The sequence below is a fragment of the Haliaeetus leucocephalus genome, unplaced genomic scaffold (genome assembly GCF_000737465.1).
Source record: "Haliaeetus leucocephalus isolate CR32 unplaced genomic scaffold, Haliaeetus_leucocephalus-4.0 Scaffold495, whole genome shotgun sequence".
NCBI lineage: Eukaryota > Metazoa > Chordata > Aves > Accipitriformes > Accipitridae > Haliaeetus > Haliaeetus leucocephalus.
The window spans coordinates 7,679,335-7,694,631 of NW_010972931.1; the positions used below are offsets into that span (position 1 = coordinate 7,679,335).

General features: G+C 41.5%; 1 protein-coding gene across 1 annotated transcript in view; it reads left to right on the forward strand.

Annotated features, from left to right (window-relative positions):
• The window catches only part of AFF3 (AF4/FMR2 family, member 3), a 312,420-nt gene extending 297,593 nt beyond the window's left edge, over positions 1-14,827 (forward strand). The window contains exons 18-24 of the mRNA XM_010575812.1: positions 743-806; positions 3,468-3,604; positions 5,631-5,702; positions 8,147-8,240; positions 12,354-12,403; positions 12,544-12,758; positions 14,110-14,827. Of these exons, the coding sequence (XP_010574114.1) occupies positions 743-806; positions 3,468-3,604; positions 5,631-5,702; positions 8,147-8,240; positions 12,354-12,403; positions 12,544-12,758; positions 14,110-14,231 (754 nt within the window). The 3' untranslated portion in view covers positions 14,232-14,827. The remainder of the gene's footprint in view (positions 1-742; positions 807-3,467; positions 3,605-5,630; positions 5,703-8,146; positions 8,241-12,353; positions 12,404-12,543; positions 12,759-14,109) is intronic.
• Positions 14,828-15,297: the final 470 nt, after the last annotated feature.

Below are 15,297 nucleotides of genomic sequence, written 5' to 3' on the forward strand. Positions count from 1 at the left end.
GTCTGGATCAGAAACGGACTTGTGAATTTCAGCAGAGACACAGCAGTTGAATTTGTGCCATGCAGTCAGTAGGTCAGGTAGGTTAAGGAAGGGATGGAGTCTCTGAGATCTGTTTGAGGAGAAATCAGTGGAGAAATTGGCATGAGCAACACTGGTGGAATTGCAGCAGGTGGCCCAGCACTGAGTCGGAGATGAACTCCAGGCAGCAAAAGTAAACAGCACTCTCAGCATGCTTACAGATAAGAGGGAGAAGGGGGGTGAGATGGTAGTTGTGGAGGCAAGCAGGTTCAATGTGTGTTTTCAAAGTGGAGAGATTAAACACACACTTGTTTTGAGAGGAGGGAGAAGCCAAGGCAAATGACAATGTACAGAGAGGAGTAGAAAAGAGTTAAGCAAGCACCAGGGAGAGGAGAAGACAGAATAGCTTGTTCTGCTTAACGCTTGTATCCGTTTTGCAGATCAAAACTGCACTAATTTGGGAAGCAGTTTATATAATCCATAAAAATGCATTTTATTAGCTTTTTTTTGCTTTGAATCACTGACTTCTAAAGAATGAGAACAGCCATAAATGCTATTGTCTCCACAGGCAGCAATTTGGAAATAGAAGATGCATGGTTACATGATAAGTGTATTTTCTTCATAAAAAATGTTTGCAAATCAGGTTTAAAATAAGGGAAAAATAACTTTAAAATATTCTGCACTTCAGAAAATAATAAAATGTCTTCTTATTTTCCCCTGGTAGGCCACGCAATGCAGATTACTTTATGCAGGAAGCTAAACGGAAGAAGCATAAAGCAGATGCAATGGTGAGAACATTTGCTTTCCAGTTATGTTGCTCCAAATTATTTTTGTAATGCAGTTTCTTCATCAGTGCAGTATTGCTGGGGTAATTATAAAATCTATTATAAGGATGGCTAGGCTTGTTAAATTAAGAAATGTTTATATAATCAAATGTTCATAGCCCAATAAACTATGACTTAACAAATAATGACTTACTGAGATAAAGGCCTGGATAAATAAAACTTTCCATTTATTCCTTTGCTTTAATTAGTAACTATAGTAATGGAGACTGTGTAAGGGATCTACATACCTATCTTCTCAGTTTAACTAGCTGGCTAGGTCCTATAATTGTATCGCCAAATTTGGTCTGGTGGTTGAGGTATTTGTACTTTTTTTAAAGAGCTTTGTCTCTTCAGTGCCAAAAGAATCCTGGTTTCATGGCAGACATTTCCTAACGTAATCAGAAGTGCACAAAGAGCTGTGTAACCCCAGAGGAACACCTTGAACAAAGGACGGTTGCAACAAACAGATTCTTGGCCCTGGCTTTGACGTGTTAAAAATGCAGCCAGTAAGAAAAGGGGGAATCTGAGGTTATATGGAGCACTAAGGAGGTGCTTGTCTTTCCAAACAAATGGGTGCAACGAAATACACAGTGCTCCAGGAGAGTTCTGCTTAGCCATCTCTCAAGCTTTCTCCAAGGCTACATTTGTCCAGCACTATGAATAAGCTAATACAGTCTTAAAAAACATTAGGCCTATGGGATGGCAGACACAATATGCGGGATGGAACACTGCATTAATATGGCTGTCCTGGAGGTGGGAGTAGCTGCAGTCCTGCCTTGCTCTGTCAGACAGACACTTTGTTGTTACAGCAGCAGGAAAGAAGAAAGGTAGCTCAGAGCCTCCGTTTCTTCACCTCTTTTTCTCAGCTGTGCAGAATGTAAAAAGGCCAAGGAAGCAGAAGCAGGCCCTTAATTTAGGACACTAACACTGAGTTTTACACTCTACCTGAGTTTATTAGCACAAATTTCCATGGTTTATTCAGTTCCATATTACTCTAAAGTGAGTCTTAAATCAGAAAATATCGTGGAGAAGTACAAATGGTACATTTTAGTGTGTTGCTTTAAACAGAATGGAAAAGATTACTTAATATGCAAAGGAAATTCTTAGCCTGAAGAGAAATGTTTTTATGGTAGACTCCCAGAAACAGGAGGTGCAAGCATTATTCTCTGCTCTGCCACAAGCTTCCTGCATGAAAGTCACTTAGGCACAGTTTAAATAGCCTCCCATCAGTATTAGGTTATTGAAATATCCTTCACATTCAGCTTCCCTACACAGTGGACCAGCACCTTCCTTACACCTTGTGAATTGCCCTTCGCAGGTACTTCTTCTCCCTCCTTGACTGTGTAGGGATCCTGGAGGAATTGCCATATTGCCAAAGTGCCTCCAGGCACTTTGAATCACCTTACTGGGCTCGATACCTCCTATTTTGGCACTGCAATACCTAACATAGGCACTTAGAGTGAGCAGCCTGAAAATTACTCTAAGTCTCTCTGCTCCTTAGTCCCCCATCTGTGAAACTGGGATAATAGTACTTCCACCCGCACAAGAGTGTCAGGGAGAGAAATATAATAAAAAGTTTGTGAAGTTCGCCGGTATGATCGCAATGGGAGTCATATAAGAACCTAAAATAGATTGAAGCCAGTGTGCCATTCCAAAGTTACTATTTAAAACCTTTATCCCTTGGAAAAGAATAAGGTCCATTAACCTTTCACTGTGTGCATCAGATTTCAACCAAATGCATCCAGTCCATTAATGGGCTTTATGTACCGCAGGAGTTCTGACTGAAGGAAAGAGAAGTCAGGACAGAGAGGTATTAGTATGATTCATCTCTATCCACACCAAAAATGAAATTCAGAGAGCAGATAAGTATTATGTAAGTGTGCATATATGAACATTATGTCCATATGGACTGTCATTGAGGACATATATGCAAGTATATCTATGTAAGTACACAAACACACACACACACAGAGTCAAAGAAGTACTGAAAATAGAAGAAATGGGGCAAGGAAGGAGGATGGCAGAAGAATCCGAAGGAGCAGAGCAGCCCCTGAAAGAGGAGGAGGATATAGGCAGAAAATGCCTGACAAGAGGAGAGTGTGGTCAAGCAGTACTGAAAATGGTAGGGAGAAGGAAAACATGAGAACAGAGATGAGCCTTTGAGTAAGAGTTAGTAGTCAAAGTATTTAATTTTCATTCTCTTAGTTCAAGCTAATCGTTATCTTTCTTTGTTGAATGATGAAAAACTACATTTGCAAAGATGTGTGAAACACTTTTTAATGAAAGCTGGAACAACAAGCCTGATGAGTTTGTGGAATTTCCAGCCCTGGAAGAGCTTTGGCAAACATTTGTCAGGAACGTCCTAGGCAGAGTTGATCCTTCTTTGGACACAAGAGTGTGGACTAAATAACACTCACAGCCTTTTTCAGCTCTACTTTCTGTATCTTACGATTTTCAGTGATACACACAGTTTGATGGGCTTTAGCTTTCTCATAGGAAAAATTGTGAATCTGAAGGTATACCAACTTGTGTCAAGTTTACAATTCATGCTGAGAAAATCCCATCAAATGTAACCATATCTTGATGATTACACTGTTTCTCTGTGTCCTTATTTTTTCCCTCTAGGTGGAAAAGTTTGGAAAGGCACTGAATTATGCAGAAGCAGCACTATCGTTCATTGAGTGTGGAAATGCAATGGAACAAGGCCCAATGGAATCTAAATCCCCTTATACAATGTATTCAGAAACAGTTGAACTCATCAGGTAGGAAGGGAGGAGATGACCTTGGGGGTCACTCTGTTTGTGCAAACATGCTCATCTACATTATCACATAATTCCCTAGATACAGTAAAAGGGGAGAAGTGAGGTTCTCCCAAGTGCCTGGTCAGTGATACATAATGTATAAGTATTATCTGTGATTTCTATGGAAATTAAATAAGGAAATTGCACAGAATGGAAAAAACAAAAAAAAAAAAAAAAACCACCAAAGCTTTTCATATTACTTGAGTTGCAAATTACTTCAACAGTTTCATTATATAAGTCCCATGCTACTCAAAAGAGAAAAATAATAATACATAATACCAAAACATTCTCATGGAGTGGTAGTTTGCAAAATGTTGCAACATGTTTAAGATTGCAGTTTAAAGGTTACCTGAAAGAAGATGTGAACAGTGATAGAAAAATGGACACTCAAGGTCCATTTGTTGTGTATGCTCCTACTGTAGCCAGCGGACTCCCAAAAGCAGTCCAGCTCACTCTAAATCTACCTCTACATTTAGTCACCTTCATGGCTCTCCAAACAGGACAGTCTAGAATTCAGTCCCACCTGCAGTCCCTATGAAGAAAGTTTGTCTCTTAAGTCCTTTTCCCTGTTATAATTGGTACTAGTAGTTAAGATTATTGACAGTGTCAGTGGAGAAAACAAAGGTCAAAATCGTCCCAGCAGCTGAGTGACTCTCTCCACAAGAGAGCGAACCCAGCCATGCTAGCAGAGAAAGCTGCACTGTCAGTGACCATGGCATCATGCCTCAGGACAGTCAACCACACAGCTCTCATCAGGACTAAGTTCTTAGGAAGTAAAACATCTTAATTTTTAATCCTATCCATAATGAAGCAAAGCTTCTAAAACAAATGCATTCTTTTGGATTTAGTGTTGATATGAAGATTTTCTCACATGTTAACAATTCCACTGGCGTTTTACTCCACTTAGGGCTGTCTTATGCATTTCAGTGGATTGAGGCCAGCTTTCTGACTGGAAGGTTATTAAACAAAATCAAGTATTTTTTTCAGTAAGAAAATAGTACATCCCATCTCTGCAATTCTTCCCTTCTTTTTTTGAAAAGGCAGAAAGCTCTTTCTTTGTCTTCCCTATCTTTTCTCAAGATAGCAAATATATGGTCCTGACTCTGGAAACGAATTTTGCTTGCAGATCCATAGCTTTCAATAATGTGTGTAGCTGTGGTTGTGTTGTAGTGTGAATTGCTGTTGATCTCACTTGCTGCAGCTCAGAAAAATAAGTGGTTTGCTAGGTATGGCTGTTAAAACAACATGTTCATACTGAATCTTTGCACAGATATCAGGATTAAAGTTTGAAAGCAAAGATAAGAAGAAACACAAGCAGCTAATTATGGGGAACAGGTATTTTTCTGGAAGCGAGCCCAGAAGTGCTGTGTGTTGTCCTAACCTTGTCCATTGTTCAGATATTCAGCTGGAAGCTGAGATTTCCAGAAACTAATTTGTGATTGCATAGCACATACACTCTTGAAACAGCAGTGCTACCTCTGTGGATGTTTAATATTTATAGAATTTGAATGTAATGTCATATGAGCAAAAATAGCTCTGAGCCACATGTTCCCCCTCTGCTGTGCTCTGCTTGGAGGAGCAAATCTGGGTAGACATGCTCAGAACTGGCAGGGTGAGGGCAGCACCAGCTTCAAGGCAGGCTGTCTGCCTTCAACTGCTGTGGAAACCTTTCTGCATGAACTCTGTGTAACTGGGTCTCCACAGCAGCAGAGGTTATTTCGGTAGGACAGCATCACCTTGCCAGCTGGGCTCCCCTCTGGACTGACGGATGTTCAGGGAAGTTACTACTGTTTAAAGAGTGCAAGGAGGCACTGCTAATGGCGAAACAGCTCTGAAACACAACCAGAAAAAGCACATTGTATGTCTGGTAACTTGAGCAAATATCTGTAAGGGGGCAGATCAAATAACATCGGCCAGCTTGGCTGTCTGACCAGTAATATAAAGCTGTCTCAGTTAACTCACATTGGCTTTTTTCCTTTTGTTTAAGGTACGCAGTGAGACTAAAAACCCACTCAGGCCCCAATGCCACGCCAGAAGACAAACAGCTGGCAGCATTATGGTTAGTAGATCAAGATTTCCTCAGAAGGCTTCTTTTCTGCAGTGAGACAGTTCTTAAAAATCAGATATTGGACACAGCTAGGTAGGATTATGTTGTCTATTGAAATTCAGATAATTCTTTCTGCTCCGCGAAGGTCCAGCCCTTGTATCACTGTACCAGGTCTGCATTCTGTCTCTGTAAATAAGCAATTCATACCTATTGACTGTGACAGGTCAGCTATGGTACGTCAGCATAATTAATTTTTAAATGCCTGATGGTTTGTTGTTTTTATGAGTGATGTACTTTTGTACCAATAGCTCAGTAATTTCTTTTGAGGCTGACATTTTAGGCTCGATAATCATAAATTATATTTATATTATATGGAGGGAGATACAGTGATGGTGGTAATTAAGCCTCTTGGATTACCTTCTAAATTGAGATTTCTAGACATATATGCACGCACCTTAGATTCTACAGGATGGTTGCCGATTGCTAGTAAATACTAAAATATTATTAAAATCTAATTTTAATTAATATCTATGTAGTTAATACATAAAATACCTATTACATGGTTACTGATTCTCAGTAAGTGGACATTTACAATCAGCAAGTGTGTTTTTAACATCTATTAACCATCTGTTAAAAACCCAAATTAAATGCATCTTTAGCCTCCATAAATAAGGAGTCCTAATTAAGCATTTGTAGGAAAAGGAACAAAATATTCAGAGCTGCAATTTTTTTTTTTTTTTAAATGCCCTTTCTTTGTCACTGCTTTGCTGTGCCATCGGGAGGAGCCCAGAATGCATTCATGGCAATTCCTTTAAAAACGCTTAGGTGGGAAAACAACTAAAGAACGGTTAAAAAAAAAGAAAAAGAAAAAAAAGGAAAAGCAATATTATGAAGGGTTGCTCAGAACTGCCGGAGCGCTTCGGCGTGTGCAGAACCACATCCAAATTCACAGAGCCGCTGCATCTGTTCCAGCAGAAAGGTCAGAGCGAGGGAAAGCAGCCGGTGCCTTCTCTGGGCCATGAATAGCAATCTTAACTCACCGTCTGCCAGCCAGCAGATGAGCTGACACCATTTGCATATGTGCTGTACCTGTGAAGGTGACAGAGTGAGAGTGATGGTGGCTGCGAGGCCACCGCGTCCCCCGGCTGCTCCCAGCGCCCGCCGGGCAGGCTGCCAGCCCACCGGCCCGCCCGGCTCCCCTTCTCCTAAGGAGAGGCTGTCCTCCAGCGGCCACAGGCAGAAATTCACCTGGCTGCTTTCAGGACGCGACACAGGCTGAGAAGCCCTGGCTGGGATTGGGGGGTTTTTTCCCCAAGAGGAATTTGTTCATTCGAAGGGTTTGCTGGGGTTTGGGCAGCTCCTGGGTGCGGGGAGATGGGGAGAGCTCTGCACTTCCAAACTCAAGTCGCCTTCTGGTGCTTCAGCTTGGCTCCGAGACTAAAAACTGCTTTTAAAAGTAAGGCCTCTGCTGCCAAAGGAGAAGTAAAACACACCAGATTTTTGCTTCCAAAGCTGTGTTACCAAGGGGCAATCCCACACTTGCCAGTCCAAAAGCTTGCTGGGAAAAGGTGGTGGCGAGCCCTCATTCAGAAAATAGACCGGTGCACCTAAAGCCGATAGCAAAGAAAAGAGTTTGTGCGTCCTGAATGCAGATTATCAGTTATTGTGATGCATAATTATAGTTAATAGCTATTACTCTCATTTAATTACATAGCATTAAAGGTGTGCAGCACTCTGCAGACTAACAAGGAGCACAAGGGCAGACAGTTCCGCTACAGTACATCGGGTTTTTCAGCCCGCTCCTGGTTTCCTCTGGGCAACAAATCAGGCAGGTGGCCTAGGAACAGCCTCCAGGCTCCAACGCAATCTCTGTTCTGCTTCCCGCAGAGGAGCTTGGCCAGTGAAATCTGGGCAGGTCCGATGTTTCCCTGTTTCCCAGCTATCTCCAGCTGCTGGAAGAGAGACCACTGGGTGTACACAAAATACACCCATTATAACTCTAGTTCATTATACAGGCTCCGGGCTCTTGTAATAAAGGCCCAGGATGAGATACACTAAAAGGATGCTTTTGCATTTACAAAAAGGAATAAAAAAAAAAAAAATGCACTTGTTGAGTTCCAGGCCTGTAATGACCTTTTCACAGAGAGGTCTTTGGTCAAGTGTGCAGACTTCAAGTCAGAGCCAAGGCCTGGGAACCCAACCCTGCAAACCCCTCTGAGTATGGTTAGTTTAGTACCTCACTGGTAGCATTTGTCAGTGTGACCTGTCCTGGCTGCAATACCCAGTCTTGCTCATGAATCCATGGCAAAATGTGAAGTACTGTGAACAAATGGTGATGAAAACCATAAGCAAGGTACTGTCAGCATTCCACTGTGTTAGTTTGAGAATTTAAGCTAATTAATTGGGATTTCTGTTCAGGGGGCACACTTTACCTTCTGCTTTCCCTTTTGTTCTAGTTACCGCTGCCTGGCCCTTCTGTACTGGAGGATGTTCCGACTCAAGAGAGACCATGCAGTCAAGTATTCGAAAGCGCTTATTGAGTATTTCAAGGTGCATTCTTTATGACATGTTTTTAAATTGGTGTGTCATTATGGGAAATACAGCATCTTACTAAAAAAGTAGCTGTGCTGGGCTTAGTTCTTCCCCTATGAAGCCAGTAGAGTTTTACCATAGAATCCCATGGCAACACCTGATGTCTAGTCAGTTCTAGAATTGAGTCAGTACTGTGTTCATGAGGGCCCCTCTTTGCAAAATACACACTGCGTCCCTTCATGAAGGATGAGAAATTTATTGTATTAACAAGCAGGTACTTTCAGATCATTCTTGGTTGATTGTCTAGTGCTATGCAGCTCTGTTGTGAATAGGTTTTGCAGATTTTGCTCTAAGAATCCCCTCCAGGCTTACACGACCCACCAGACTACCTGTGAGTTGGAGACTTTGATCTAGATCAGTCCTCAACTGCAGGGCTTCCACTTAGCACCATCGATAGGTAGGACAGTGCAGTGGGACATGTTCTTACCCAAGGAACTGGCAATCAGCCCACGCTGACTTCAGCGGGAGTTGTATGAAAGCATCAGAGGGCAACCAAACCGCCTGCCATGTACTTGGCACGGCACTGCTGGCTCCCCCTTCCTGCTTTGCTTTGCCTGCTACTGCTTCCATTTTCTACTCTCTGCCAGGTCCAAACCTTGGTTATTTTGGATAAGACAGGAAGTCATTCAAAGTATGTTAAAATATTTTATGTGACAGGCAACCTTTCTCTGGAAAGTATCTCAAGACCAAAACCTTCCAGGTGGAGCTCACCTAGCAGTCAGTCCATCCAGCATTTGATCTAACACAAAATTAGCCTTTATCTTTCTAATTAAAAAAAATACTATGAACATACAAGTGCTTTAAGACAAGCTGCTTTGCAGGACTTGTCTTTGAACACAGGACTCAGCTGTTAGGGGGATTTTTGCAGAGGGAGGTACCTTGAAATGAAAAACATCCATCCTTTGACATTTTGTTAATAAAAAAATTCAAATACAAGCACAAATGCTCATGACCAGATTCTGAACACATGAAGACAGTGAAGGAAATTGACAGATCTGTTATTGTCAAACTGAAATTGAAGTCACTGTAATTGCTTCTAAAAATTTAGCAATATATAATTCAACACGTTGTTTCTCTAACAAAGACTTGATTTCAGGGGAAAGAAATATGTTCCTATTACAGTACTTTATTTTTCTTTACCAGTTCAGAGAATACCTGCATTAAGAACAGGATGGTCAGGCTCTCAACCATGTAAAATGTCTCCTACTAGCAGACAGAAACTGTTTCACAGCAAACATAAAATGGACTTATACTCTGCTATAGCCAAGATGAGCTTGTTTTTTTGCAGAGCTCCTGCTGATATAATGATAGCGTAGTTTCACATTAGAAAGTATTCTCACCTTTGAAAGTAAAAATGGAAAAAAATCCATTTGCTGTAATTTTCAGTGGAAAACAAGCCAATTCTCCACTCATTTCATATTTGGTATCTAAAAGCTTTCAAAACCAAGTGACGTGAAATGCTGACTGCATTAAGAACTTCCACATATATTATCAATCAATGAAAGATTTTAAACCTTGTCACACACATTTGCAGGGAAAATTAGACACACTTTTCTTTTAGAAAAGAAAAAATGATTATTTAAATCTCCTTTTAAGCATTTTATTTCCATTATAAAAAAAAATTAATGCAGCAGAGAATTAAAAAGAAGCCACAGATATTCAGGGACGAGACACATTTGAGAGCATAAAGAAACCAGAATAATGAGTAGCAGTAAGCAAAGTGGGATAAGAGATGGTCCCTTACAATATTACACTCTTTAGAATCCTTACCCCCACCTTTCTGGTGCAGAACTGAGAGGAAGCTGGAGTAATATACCTAAAACATGAGAAAAAAGGTGTGGGAAGTGGTACAGTAAGGCAGAGGCTGGTTACATTTACAGCAGAAGTATCCTTCACTCCACTTCGGTTTTCATATTTTCCTGCCTCCAACTCTGTAAGTAAATAACGTGTACTCAGTTTCCATTACACTAGAAAGATGAAGGCCAGTAATTCTGAGACAGATCAGAAAAGAAAAGGAAAAAAAAAAAAAAAAGAAACTATTCTGTAAGAGGAACAAATGCCGACGATTCACGGGTTGGTTCTATTTAGGATGGTAAATGAGAACTTTTCGGTTTCTTCCTTTCACACCTTAGCCCTTCCTGCCAAAAAAAACCAAAACCCATCAAAGGAAGAGCCCCCTGTGGGACACTCCAAAGTTTAGTTTTCATACCACTTACATAGGATGTAGTATCAGTATCAAAATGCAGGAAGAATGCCAGGGTGCACACAGCACTGATGTGATCACTGCTAAAATACAGCCAGTTTTGGTGTGCACATGAAAGATGTGGGAACACAAGAGGAAGTTCAGAGGACACATCAAAACTGAGAAAACAAACTTTTTGAAGAGAGGCTCAGGACATGTGCCCAGCTTACTGCAGAACAGGTTAAGAGAGGATGTGATCATTGTGTATATGGAAACAGAGCTGATAATACCAGGTGACATGCAGTTTTGCTGGCATTGGAATTCAAAAGCTAGCACTGAAGTTCAGAAAATTAAATCTTGAAACCCTGAAACAGAATCTGTTTTTCTAACCATGAGGCCTGCTAAACATTAGAACAGGACACAGGAGAACAAGGAGGATAAATAGTGTCTTAAGATTTCTATATGACTGGCTATCCTTCTTAAAAAGAATAAAATAAAATAAAATTAAAAAGTAATTTATCTTCTGCTAAAAGTTCCTTGATTGGTGGAAAAGGGAAACTGCAGACGGAGTGTCCTGGGGAATTACTGGCCTTGAAATCTGTGAGGCTCCAAAGCCTCTTGTTTATCACTTTTCCTTCCTAAGCCATGGGACGCCAAGAGTTTTTGTACTGCTGTTAATGCTTGTAACTCCTGCAGCTTGCAACACCTGCAGCCTTGCATTTAAACAATATCCATAAACAGATCTCGAGCTGCAGGACTTCACTTGGTCTCCCATGGTTGTAAAGAAGGGAAGGTTGTTCTCCAGCACACAATTATCTGCGTGTATGGTTTCAGGGGAGAGTGCAAGGAGGTCACTTTGCTCTGAAGAATCAGAGACTGGCCATTGCTGAATATGAGGCTGCGGATGGGTTGGACTAGAAAAGTTTTGGTTTAGACTTCTGGTTTCTACATCCTTCTTTCTCACAGGCCCAGGATTAAATCAGTCACTGCATTTGGGAGAGGGGAGGAGTTTTTCCACAGGTCAAACGGGCAGGAACGTGCCAGTAAATTCTCACCAGCTCTTGCAGATTAACTACTAGAATCATTTTAGCTATTCAGTTTCTATTATTGCAGACACCTGAATTTCTCCTGCTCTGTAAACATAGTGCTTGTACAAGGTAGTCTCTCCTCAAGCAATAAAATTCTTTAGCCTAAGCACAGTCTGTATACCAGTGAGGGTCTTAACGACTGCAGGTATACAAGAGATCACACTAAATGATCTAATGTCCCTTTCGGGGACGGTCTGGGTAACCCTTCAGCTAGAACAACCACCAGTCTACAAGGGCAGTCTCTCTGACCCTGTGAATGCTGCCGTATTCAGACCAAGGAGAACAGCTCCAAGAGGAGCAATCGTGAACAACATTCTTCAGCCTGGTGGTTAAAACACCCATCTGAGCTGAGGGAGCCTCATGTTCACATCCCTGTGGTCAGCCAGGCTGAGCAGACTTGCACAGTCTCACAGGTCCTAGGGGAATGACATTTGTCTTTGGGGGCAGGAGGAAATCTGTCTGGTTTTCTCTATCACAAGAAATTCCAGCCTAAACCTCACAAAGAGTCCTAGCAGCACTTTCTTCTGAACTCCCAGGATTTCTGTGAAAAGTTTCTGTTTCAACTAACAGGTTTTCCTAATCTGCCCCCATCCCCAATAGACTGTGATTTGGGTCTGTGCTGCAGCACTGCTTCATCACAACACCAAACTAGGCTGAGTGGGTTTATTGCATCAGGAGACTTGAATAGTTCTATCTGCACAATTTTTTCTTTACATTTCTTTACTTTTATACTGCTTAATGTTCTTCATTTCATAGTCTTATATAAATTATAGGCATTGTGAATTATTTTTTCCTTTACAGAATTCATCAAAAGCTGCCCAGAACCCATCTCCTTGGGGTGCCAGTGGAAAGTAAGTCATACAGAAACTTACATCATTGGCAGTCAGATTGGCAGTCAGAAATTATATTTTCTTACCTGCAGTATGTTCTGATACTCTCATGGTTTTAATCCCAACACCTTTTAAGTAACTGTATTAACATCTGTTTCCAGGAGCACAGGCACTCCATCACCGATGTCCCCTAGCCCTTCTCCAGTCAGCTCTGTAGGATCCCAGGGGAGCACAGGGGCCCCTTCCCCATCTCCTATCATCAGCATCCCACAGCGCATTCATCAGATGGCCGCCAACCACGTCAGCATCACCAACAGCATCCTGCATAGCTATGACTACTGGGAGATGGCTGACAACCTGGCCAAGGAAAACAGAGGTGAGTGAGTCAAGGCAATGGACTATTCGAGAAGACTGTCACGTGATCAGGGAAATAACTATTTTGATAGGAATCCTGTCTGCAAGGTAGGACTGCAGAGGTGATTTTTTTTCTTCAGTCTGCTCCTAGGCTGTTCCAAAATGGCCCCAAAAGACAATTTTGATAGCCGTCTCTCTCAGAAGCATGTAACTTTTTTCTTTATTTGGCTGGTCAGGACTGGTGACAGAGAGGTCACAGACATAGCTATGGGTACCATTCAGTGCCATCTGTGTCATTCTGGAGAGAAAGGTTTGTGGGAGGTCAGGCAGCTTCCTGCCCCCCAAAGTCGTGGAGCTGGATGGGATGTGTTTAGCCAGACCACGTCAAAAAGCAGGAGCACACTTCCCTTCTGCAGAAGGAATAACATACCCCTAGCCCTCTCCCCACCCGAGCAGACACAGATGGGAATGAGGTACCTTGCTCCACCTTCAGAGCAAACTTCTATCAGCTGAACTGGTTTCCATGAGCAAGTGCCTCAGCACCTGACTTGATGGTAAAGTATTCCTTGGTTTTCAAGCTAATTTATGTATTTATGGCAGGGGCGTGGGCAGGATTCAAATCAAAATGGGGACACCTAACTGTAGGTGTGCGTATATGAGTTGAGGGGCTAATCTCCCATTGCAGTTGATGGAGCTTTGTTCAATACAAACAGCAGAGTTCAGAGAGCTATTCAGTTCACCCTGAAGGGGAGACAGGAACACAATTCAATTGCCTAACCATAGCTGCCAAATGCCATCCTTACCTACACAGCCACTCCAGAAGTCTCCTGTACGTCCTGTGTTAGATCTGCCATGCCAGGCTATATATATCAACTGCCTTTTGAGAGCACCTCAAATGGGCACTACATGCCTCCCAGCAGGCAACTGAATTAACTCCCTAGTGGCTAGTTAGCCAAATTACTCTGTAGGCTGGGTTGACCATGTTGTACAGGCCTCTATTTCTCTGTCATAGTAGCTTAAATATCTAGCATATGTACAGATAGACACTTGTGTGTAGACTTTTTGATGCAGTTGTCCTTAATCTCAAAATAAATCTTGCCCAGCATCTGTTTTCTTTATCAAGACTCACTGGAAATTAATGAAAAGCAAAGCCAAAGAACTCACTGTTTTGTTCTTTAAAAAGAAAATTGTTGTGCATCAGCCTGTAACATCATGAACCACAGGGCTTTAAAATTAATCTCACCAGCACTAAACTTTCATTCCCATGAAATGTTCAGCTTGACTCAATTTGCAAGAGAATAAAATCTATTAAAGGGTGACAAGTAGCAAATACAGCTTCACTCTTCTGATGCTGAATCTTTTTTTCCCTGTAGATTTTTTTAACGACTTGGACGCATTGATGGGACCTATCACCTTGCACAGCAGTATGGAGCATTTAGTTCAATACACTCAACAAGGACTTCACTGGGTGCGGAATAGCGCTCACTTGTCATAATGACTGTGTGCCATTCACATGGACAGTATACCTTCCATGGATAATTCAGTTATTCTGGACACTGTGCTACAGAAATAGTCAACCACAGCATTGATCCAAACAAAGGTGAATATTTCTTCAACATTGAGCAAAATTTTTCTGAGTGTAGACATGTGCATATGTACAATATACAATGATGTCTCTTCAGAATGAATTGTTCTGTACCACTCTCCAAACATCTTCACACACTAGAAATACTAGAAAGAACTGATCTTAATGCACAAAACATACCCTTTCTATTCTTGTGCTGAAAAACTCAGAAGCCAAAATCTCATGGGCTGATTGAACCAAGTGCAATAAGCACAGATCCCTATTCAGGAAAGCTCTCAATAGATTCTTAACTTTAAGCTTGTACTGAAATCCCATTGACTTCAGCAGAGCTTAAGCACATACACAAGGGCTTTCCTGGACTGGAATGGATGAGGGCAAATCATAGACATGGAGAGCTTTTACTGCGAGCATGGACATGCCACAGAAGTTTCAAAATTAATGTGCCATCCACCTGTTACTTCCCCACTGGGGCACACAGAGGAGTTGTGTAGTCCACATCAAGTTGGAGAAAGACGGCATTCCTTCATGTGCAATAAGTTTCAACAAATTGCGCACATTTGTTTATCTCCTGTCTTTTTAAATAACTTTAGCTCTTGTTCAGCTCCTCACCAACAGTATAACCTACCAGTATCAAGCAAAAAGCCTGAAAACACATACGCTGATAGCAAGAACTTAAAGGAGTTGGTCGAAAATTGCATTCTGTTACTGACACTAAAGAGATAAATGAAAAAATATGGCAAACTGCTATCCACTTAGTAAAGAAAATGTGTTAATTTCAGCTGCGTACACACAGAGGGACAGAGAGATATCTATAACAGCTGTTGGCTTTGCATGGGAAGGCTTCATCCCACAGATTTTTACTTTCATATCTTTTTCATCTAGCAGAAGCTTGCAGCATTTTCTTCTAGGCTGTATGGGAGCATTACATGCAATTTCCTTTATCTGGGAAGCTGAGTTTGCTGCTCATCAGGCTAAG